The sequence below is a fragment of the Corvus kubaryi genome, unplaced genomic scaffold, assembly GCF_017639235.1.
Source record: "Corvus kubaryi isolate FWS band 111438036 unplaced genomic scaffold, C.kubaryi_AGA036_p1.0 split1-131, whole genome shotgun sequence".
In the NCBI taxonomy this organism is placed as follows: Eukaryota; Metazoa; Chordata; class Aves; order Passeriformes; family Corvidae; genus Corvus; species Corvus kubaryi.
In genome coordinates this window covers 4208743-4218771 of record NW_024582073.1, presented here as the reverse complement: position 1 = coordinate 4218771, position 10029 = coordinate 4208743, and the positions used below count along the sequence as shown (strand labels likewise).

The following is a 10029-nucleotide window of genomic DNA, read 5'->3' as shown; positions in this document are numbered from 1 at the left end:
GCGGGGGGCCGGCGCCCGGCGCTGAGCAGCTCCGCGGGTGCGATGTCCTCGCTGGTGAAGGAGGACCTGGAGAAGAGGCTGTTCGGACCCCGGCGGCAGAGGCTGCACGAGTTCATCGAGGTGGAGGGCGCGGGCGCCCAGCGCTACTACCTGTGCGCCGCAGGTACGGGGAAGCCGCCGGGCGGGGCCGGGCTCCAGCGGCTCTGCCAGGGGAGGCGGGCGCGGGTGGGAGCGGGGGGATGCGAGGGAGCGGGCCGGGGCTCAGCGTCCCCCGGGCCGGAGCGGAGCAGCGCCTCGGCGCGGGGCGGCTGCCGGCCCGTCCCGCTCCGCCGCTCCTCGGCAGGGCACGGAGCCCGGCTCGCTGCTCCCGCTCCGCCAGCAGCCCCCGAAACGGCGGTCTCCGATTTCTGATTCACACCGGCTCCAGTTTTGACACTAGCGGAGGAACACGACATCTGCCCAGCAGCTGCGGGCAATGCTCTGGCCGTGGCAGTGCTGTGAGCGCCTGAACTGCTCTGGAAAGAGCAAACCCTTACAGTAGTTCTAATCAGGTTTTCCATAGAAAAGTGTAACAATGCATTAACATTGCAGGAAACATTTGTACTTTTTTGCACTATCCCTCGTCTTTGTCTAATGTCCTGCATATTGTCTCTATGACATTTTGAACAACAAATTTTGGTTTAAATAAATACACATTGGAGTGAGTAATTAGCACAAACTTCGAGTAAAACAAGATTGCTTTAAGTGGTAATTATCTGGCTACTTTCTAAATTTCTTTTCAAGTGAATAATCTGTTTCATAGGGGTTTTAGATCAAGGTTTCAGAAAAGCTGGCTTGTTGGGGTTTTTAAATTATTATTATTTCAAACCACTGGAAGATAGTAAAAAGAGAAATGTCATCTGTAAGTAGTTAGGTTGAAGTGAATGATTCTTTCAGTCTGTTTCCTCTTCAGGTTCAAAATACATATAACAGGTAGAAATAATCTGTGTGCTTCAGACATAGATTGGGTTGGCATCCAATATTCTATGTTCATTATCTTTCTAAATATCTGAAGTCCTTAGAATACATGAGCTGTTTTGCAGATTATTGGAAACCCTGACCCAGCTATGTTCCCTGTACTCCTATAATTTTGGTAGAACAGGCTTTGTATTTTAGAACTATAAGAACAATTTTAAGGAATTAATTCCTGAATATCATAGGGCTTCTAAACATACAGAAATACCAATCTCATTCATAGTTTATGAAACTGTCCAGTAGAAGTATGATTAGTTGCATGTGGTAGATCTATAAGCAGTTCACTGTTGTGAAACATCCAAAAAGGAGAAATAACATCATGCACCTTTAAAATCTTTACTAAAAATTTCTCTTTCAGGTAGAGGAGAACAAACCATTAAAGAAAGCCTCTAATCAGATTTACTGTTTGGAAGTCTCTAAAGATATAAAGGAAAATTCACGTAGAGTACTAAGAGTAGGATCTCTCCCATATCTAATATTAAACTCTCTTAATATACTCAGGCACAGTCGAGTAAGTGGTGAGTAGAGTGGAAATCTGATTCTGAAAGATGGGTTGCTTCCAGCTGCCAGCAAATACTGTGCTCTGCAGTGATTCTGTAGGATCAAAACACATTATCTAAAATCTTATCCCTGCAATGCAACCTCTGTGTATTTCTGTTGATTTCAAATTACCACAACAAAAAAACAGGAAAAAAAAAAACCAAACAAAAAACCCCAACCAACCAACCAAAAAAACCCCAGTCAAATTATAGGCAAAACTTCAGTGGTCTATGCCTTTTGAAATGTGTGTCACAACAAAATCCTGGTGTGGGTAACTGAACCATCTTATTTTTGTGCCATATGGGCAACACTATTTCCTTTCCTTTTCACAGTAGCAAGTCCCAGTCCTTGCATGAAGGCAACAGTATTCTTTCACGAAACAGATTATAAACCCTAGAAGAATGTAGAGCTGAAATGCAACCCGGTTCAGGGGTTATCACAATCTGGTATTGGTATACCCAAGAAAGAATGGTGGGGATAACATTTTATTGTCCTACAGACACTGAAAAAGGTGTTTAGTCCATGAAAGTCCTTAGGAAATACTTTGTGCTCTATGAAGGTATTGCTATAGCTGTACCCTCCTCGAGCAAAGCTTTTAGAGCTTAATAGAATGACATGGTAGATCTGAACTCATGCTCTATATAAAAAAAAAATTCTCTTTGGCTCTTTTAGCTGAAAGCAAGATCAAGCAGCATGTAAAATGCAGGAAAATGAATTTTTTTTTTTCTTAACTGAAAATAGCACACCTAAGTTTCACCACTAGGTTCATCATGCCTTACATCTGTGCTCTGTCCTTACGTCACAGGATTTCTGTTGTTGGAGGGGTAGAGCAGTGGCCGTGTGGGGTCCTGGGGGCCCCTACAACATCCCTTTGTATTTTTGAGAGGACTTGGGGCTTGGGCTTGCTTCCTTTTGTTATAACTCCGAGGGAGACAACATATTCCCTTACAAGCTAGCAAACCAACAAACAAAATGGGTGAAACTGAAAGTATGAAGAGAACTTCCTAAGATTACTCTGCTAAATGAAAACCATTGTAATTTCTCCATAGAAGATAACACAGTAGTGGTCTTTTGGTTAAAAATGACTGAGCAACTATGATTGATAGGACTAGGAAAAAAAAAAAAGTGATTTGTATTTCCCAGGCAGGGAAGCTATAGGCTGAGAGAAATTATGATCAATTAATATATTTTTCCACTGTTTTTCTTTGCAATAGAAAAAACCACATATGCCTTACATATATACTTTGTTGTTACTTAACCATTTTCTTATAAGAAGGTGAAAAGTAAGAGATGTTTTAACAGAAGGAAGGTAAAACCAACAAAGTTTCAAAACAGGGTAGTATTTAGAAATAAAAGAATTTTGCTCCCGTGTTCCTAGCCTCATGCTATGGTGTCAAAATGCTCCTGCCAGATGTAGGTGAATTCTTGACCATAACTTGGGCTACCAGATAGCTTGGGAATGTTGCCTGCCCTGCAGCCATCAGCAACTGGATGTGAAGGAGATTGTTCAGGCTCTGGTAGTTTTCACACTCATAATTGTCTGTTACAGAAATCCAGTCTCCTACTCAGCACTCAAGGTAATCAATTAATAATGGTAGTTATTGCAAAAAGCATCTTCATTTTCTTTTTAATCTTGTTTCCTGCCTAAGTTGGAAAACAGTAATTTCTATAAATTTAGCACTGGACAACTGGAAGCCTGAAGAAAATTTTCAATGTTAATTTCATTAAGTGGCCTAATTACATATTATATAGGGAAATAAGAGTTTTGCTTTTAAAAAGTAATGGCTTCATAAGAGAACTTCCTTCGAAGAATGGAAAATAGAGCACAAGTCATGCAAATACAGAACCTTGGCAGAAGTTTTGCAATCTTCTAACTGTAGCACATCAAAAAGACTCCCTCTTGAAGTAAGTAGGATAATGCAGACCCAGTGCCAGAATGAGGCTTTCATTGCACTGCTAGTGAATTCACATGAAAGGCTTTTGAACAGACAAGACTCCCTCTTCACAGGGTGGGTAAGGTAAATCATAAATCTACCTAAAGCTGACTGGTTTCTTTCTGTTGTCATGACTGACAACATTGCACTATTCCTACTACCTAGACAAAATAAAACTATCAAGTCCAGTATCATCATAACTTTAGGAAGTACTTGCTTGCATATCTAAACTATTTTTTTTCTTGCAGTAAATAAAAGTAAAGAAGTAGAAATATGTATGGTTAAACACTGGCGAGTGGACCGAGAGGAGAAATATGAAATAGTTGAAAAGTGGTTTTTGAAAGATCTGGAGATGATTGACGGAAAAGAAGCAGATACTGTAAGTGTTACATTATGCATTATGTACATAGAGAATAATTTTCTTCTTTTGCGATTTGGGATACGAGTATTAAAATGCATTATCTGAAAAATAAAGTTATGCTACCGAGGAATTTTGGCTTTATTGCATGTGAGAGTCTCCACATCACATTGCACTGTTGCAGGGGAAGAGGAAGGCAAGATATTTTTGTCGATTTGTTTATTATAATAGTCTTCATCTCTCTGGTTGAGACCTGAGGCAGAAGCTGGGTGTTTTCTAAATTGGTCATCCTATCTGCTAATAAAAGTTCTCCATCTGCAGCTTCCAGTGTAAACTGCAGTTAACGTAATAGATTTTAGAGTGTATCTGAAAACAAAATTTCATTTAAAAATTTTATGGAGACTGTGACCCTTTCATTTGAATGTATGAACCTGTTCTCTATGTGACAAAATCAATCTATAAAATATCATGCAAGTGCATGATAGCTCACAAAATTGTGTCTTCCACATAGCTTAATCTCACATTACTTGCATCAATTCAGTATTTGCCTATTTGTGTGTGTAAATATGAAACAGCTTTTGCTAGATCTGGCTTACCTTGCTGCTAAAAAAGCACTGATCTCTCAGATACAATTTCAGAGGGTAAAATGAGGCTGCAGTAGTGCAATACGGAACAACACCAAAACTAGAATTAAATCCTATTCTACAAAAGCTAGAAGAATATGTTGAGGATAGTATCTTACTGCATGTATGATAAGACGTTTTAATAGCTGTCTCTGTATAATAAATGTAGTCCAGAAGTACTTTTGTTCCCTTTGAAAGTGTTTTCACTAGCATATGTAATCTGAACTCTATTTTATGTTCACTTGAAAGAGAAACCAAGAGTCCATGAGAAATGTTTCAGAGCCTTGTTTCAAGGAAAATGACAAACTGGGGTTGTTCTCGCTCTGTCCTGTGCACATAGCCCTCAAGGTCAAAACTAGGAATGCAGGAGACAGGGTGGGTGAACTCAGCTCCAGAGTACCCCTTCACCCTGTGAGCTCTTAGCAGTTTAGGCCCGAGGGGGGAAAAAAAGACAAAACTAATAAGCCTTTACATCCCTTCTCCAAGTTAACTATCTTCTGGAGACACTCCTGTCTCTTCCCCAGACAAGGAAGCCAGAGGATTTCCTTATCACTTGCTGCATGAATTTAACTTTCTTCTGAAGCGTTGTGCTAAAACAGTCTTCAGAAATGATTCAGCCTTTCACAACCGGGATGATCAAAATCTGTCTCATTTTTGATTAAAGAAAAGCCTAAATGAACCTCAAACTCATGGGGTAATTAACACTGCTATAAATATTCATAATAGGTATTCATATCCATAGAATTTAAAATAATTTATCTGCTGGTAGGATTAATTGTATCAAAGAGCCAGAAAGCACTAAGAAATACAACTAAGGCAGGAAGGGCAATCAATATTCTTCTTCTCCCACAGTCATAGACAGTTATAGTCCAAGTCAAGAGCTTTTCATATACTGTGTTTTAGGCAACACAACAGATTGATTCAGTTCAAAACAAGACTGTACAATCCCAATAAAGTACAGCATATTGCTTGACCAAACTCGGAGAATTTTACTCAGAAAAACTCCCAATGACAAAGAGTTACAGCTGCTACTTTTTAAAATTTTAAAAGACCCTTTAAGATGAAGAGCAGAAGTATTTGAAGTCCTTTAGAGCCCATCATACAGAGAAAAGCCCTGCAGGTAGCTGGGCAGAGAACAACAAATTGCAATTCTAACACTGTAATATGTGTAGTACTTTCATTCTCTCTCAATTTTTTTTTTAGGATAATCCATATTTTGATATGCATTTCCAAAAAGTCTACAATATGGAAGCATATAGTTGTGCATCTAAATACACCTTTGCTCGAACACTAAGCAACCTGAATGCGATGTACCTTAAGAAGGACTTCAAGATTGTCAACTTTGATGACACCTACCTAAATGATGATTCAATCTGGTCATCCAGCAATAGAGATTTCGTAGTAGTTATGAAGGTTTGCTTCTATGCTTTCAGCCTTTTATGTCTCTCCCTCTGTCGTTTGTCCTAAAGATGTGTTTTCTAACATTGAGGTGACTGGTTGACTTTCACTGACCAGCATTTCATAAACCATCTGATCAAAAAGTTAGTAAGTGATATGCAGTGTCTCCTTTTTAATGCTACACGTAAGTAAGAAGTGGAGCATACTTTTTACATAAATAGTTGATAATTCATTTATAAATGTTAGGAGGTCTTCACTCTAGCAAATACTTATATATACAAGAGACTGGAAACATAGAACCAGTAATTATCATGGTCAGTGGTGATTGCTTATGTAAGCAGAGTTCAGCATTTGCTTATATGTTCATGGAGGTATAAATTATCTTTCACTAATAACTCAAAATACTTTTACAGCATTAGGAGCATTAGCAGTTTATATCCTGGAAGTAGAAAAAAGAAAGGAATCAATTGAGTTCTGTATGAGAATGATGCACATTTCTATTTCCAAATGTGTCGAAACACAGAACTCCGTTAAAGAGATCACACCTACATCCCTACAAGAATCCAATTCTCATCCTGATGGATAGGAGTACTGCAGTCAGGTACCACGGGACCAACTTTTCACCTATGCAGCTATACTATTTTTCCCACAGAACATTTAGTACTTCCTCTGGCCTTCACGTTATTTGTGATACTGTCTTAGAAAACAAATGTTCTTAAGCAGCATTGCTTTATTTGTTTGACCTTTCAGAACTTCCATGTCATTAATGTCTCCTTTCTTGCCCTTCATTGCTTATGAACAGGCGTGGTTAGGGAACAGAAATTGTCTCTATCTCTGAACCAAAAGATAAGAAAATACTATGTAAACAGTAGTAGTTGGCTACTAAAGGTACTTTGTAGGCAAGCGATAGACTTTTCAAAATTCATAGAATTACGAGAATTATTTTCACTAGTTTCTAGCTAAGTGTAAGCATATTCAGTGCACTGCTTAAAGGCACACTAGTACTTAGAGCTACATTTACCAGGGGGTGGAGTCTAGTTTGGAATGTCTCACAAAAAGTAACATCTGGACTTGTGATAGCAGTATACTACAGTAGAAACAGAGGATAAGTTGCAGCTGTGTTGAACAGAAGCTGAAGAGAACAATCTTAATGATAAGAAGCATAGTGTTCCTGCCCAGTGTCAGTCAGCTACATTAGCTGGCTGTTCGTCCCATAGTCAATAAAGAAGTGCCAACCCAAAGAAGCTCATTCAGAGAAGCTTCTGATCAGAATGTCCTGCAGGGGAAAATTAGCTTTCTCCTTTGGCAGCCAAGAGAGTACAGGAAGGCAGGCTGTTGACGAAACTGGGTGTGGGCTTGGAGCTGAGTGATGTCAGCTCCTAGTAAATCAGAGGCTGATTAACCAGCACCTGCCATCTCTAAAACGGGATAGTTGTGCAAGGGTACTGTGCTATACTGTGGCTTGTACTTAGCTTTTGTCTTTCATGTGAACTCCCACCCTTGAAAACATTTCTGTAAATGTTGTTTGGATTCAAAATTGAAATAACATCAAGTAAGTGAGAATATATTTGAAAACCTGTAAAATGTACAGCTTTCTACTTTTTAAATGTTATCCTATCGTGTGTATATAAGAAAGCCCATACCTTTGGTTACTTAATATTTGGAAGTTAGATATTTATTCTAGTCATATATTGTAAATTACATTTGTTCTAACAAAGATCTTAGTAATTATTACTGTAGTAAGACAGCTGTGAGGGCAGTTTATGTGGGCAACACAAATCCTCTGGAATTTTTAAGGACTTAAGTCTTAAATTTGCCACCTAAATACTGTTAGAGAGAAGGATTGTAATTTTAGTGATTGTTTGCATGATACAGTTGCTCTTTTGAGAATGTCTTTGGGATAATCCAGTGCAAGTAGGCATGCTGTGACATTTGAGTATTAGCTAGAAGAAATATTTACCCAACATCCAGCTTCCACAAAATCATCTAATATAGAAAATATAATTTATGCTACTGCTATCTATGATACATTGTCTTGTTTGAATTGCGTATTGATTGTTGAGGTCACAATGTTTTCCATAATATTTACAAATTCTTTGCTTAATAGGCACAAGGAAATGTTTTCTGGGTGGAAAAGCTTTCATCATTCATCTTGTAATAAAAACACAGAGCTCTAAAAACGAGCACTTCAGAAAATTCTTTTGAAATAAAGTACATGTATACTGAATTCTTGCCCAATAATTGTCTGTATCATTTTAGAAACTGATGACAGGTAAAAGTTACTATAATGTTCAACCATATTTAATGGACTTTCACCGGTAGTTTATACATTTTTATTCTTGTGCTATATAAACATTTGATAGACTATATTGGAAGACACAAACCTGCATTTTATGTGGAAGAATATGCAATTAAAATCTCTCTGGCATTTCTTCTGTCTGATAACATAGTATGTCAGACATTCTTCACTGAGCAATCAGACTGAGCAAAAGGAATGGAAAAAACAGGGACATTCATTGTCCATGTCAATTATTTCAGTTACTATCAAAAGGAAGAGCACTTTAAAAGATCTTTGTGGACCTAATCTAGGGGCTCTTTAGTTTCACAGTTCACTTACAGTTCTCTATAAGATGTCAACTACCAAGTGTAATTGCCTAGTTGTGCTATGGGAAGTCTGAGGGAGACTGTCACTTTGTGGTGAGCATAGCACAGCTGCACCACAGGACACAGAAAATATGCTAAATTATAAATGGAAAAGACCCAACAGGATAAATAGCCCATCTTTCAGTTAATGCAGAATTATTTCCTACATCACATTTCCTGACGTTGGATAAATGAAATGTAGTTTGAAATACAGTATCTGGGGATTCATCTAGTTCTCCTGGAAGCATTCTCCAAAATTGAATAGGAAGAAACTTAAGGGAGTAAAGGATTAACACAAATGCACCTGTAGCATTCCTATAAAAGGTTTCAACGACACGATGTACACGATGGAATGAATTAATATGTGAGATTGGGGATATAATGCAGATTTTCTTCAGAAGACAGTATCCCGTCAGTGCCAGAGTGAAGAAAATACATGGCAGCCTGAAAAATGAAGAAGAGTGATCATAAGCAAACAGAAATTCATGCTCACATAAGAGGTAGAAAGAGAACAGAAGCTGTCATAAAAGACAGGTGATTTTTTAAATCTATATCTATATTTAAACATTTCAACCAACATCAGAATTATGAATACAGGGAAACCTATGACAATAGAATTTATTTAAATATTGTATTTATTTAAAGTAGAAGTACTCCTCTGCTGTGGGTTTATTTTTCGTGGATAACTAATCTTTTCTTGCATCTTAAATTAAGCAAATACAGATCAGTGCAGAATTTTAAAAATAGTTTTGGAAGTGAAACAGAACAGGGAGCCTGTGCCTTTTATATTTTTCATACTTCTTCTCCTTTGTGTTTTGGAGTCACACACATACCAAGATACTTCTTTCCAACACAAGCCTATACTGTTGTCCCTGTCATTTACCTATTTCCCAATACCTTCAGCATATAAATCTTTTTCTAGTAAAGTGAGTGATTGTATTACATAATTTTTAGTACATAATTTAAGACTATTTTGTCATGCCTTAAAGTCAGTATTTGAAGATCACACGTCCTTTGTACAGAGCATCTGTGGAAAGCTGAATTAGGAGGGCAGAGGATGGCACTGTGCATCTTGGAAGATGATCTATGTCAGTTTTAATGTGTAAACACATTTTAGCAGTAAAAAGTGCATTTTGGTGTGGTTTCTTTTTTCTTTTAGCATAATTAAAGCTGAAAGATAGGAAACTAGAGGGTTCCGTCTAATTACAACAGCTTTATGAAATCTTGTCCAATATTTTATGGCTGCCTTGTCCAGTCTTTATAGATCTAGACAGAGACAGTCACATTTTGTGGCTGAATTGAGAAATTACCAAACTATAACTTCTATTTTAACCATGGCCCTCATAAATGATATATTATAGAACTATACAGCCTGTTGTTTTGTAAGTCAGAAAATAAAAGTACATTCAGCAAGACTTAACTGGTCAGTCATATTTAATCACTGAATATTCTGGGAAGGGACACGCAAGGATTATCAAATCCAGCTCTTAAGTGAATGGCCCATATGGGGCTCAAACCC

General features: G+C 38.0%; 1 protein-coding gene across 1 annotated transcript; it reads left to right on the top strand.

Annotated features, from left to right (window-relative positions):
• Window positions 1-6: 6 nt before the first annotated feature.
• Window positions 7-8094, top strand: EXOC1L (exocyst complex component 1 like). The gene is made up of 3 exons (XM_042053651.1): window positions 7-163; window positions 3737-3867; window positions 5673-8094. The coding sequence occupies exons 1-3, from the start codon at window positions 43-45 to the stop codon at window positions 5934-5936; spliced, it is 516 nt and encodes a 171-aa protein (XP_041909585.1). The 5' UTR covers window positions 7-42; the 3' UTR covers window positions 5937-8094.
• The last annotated feature ends 1935 nt before the right edge of the window (window positions 8095-10029 follow it).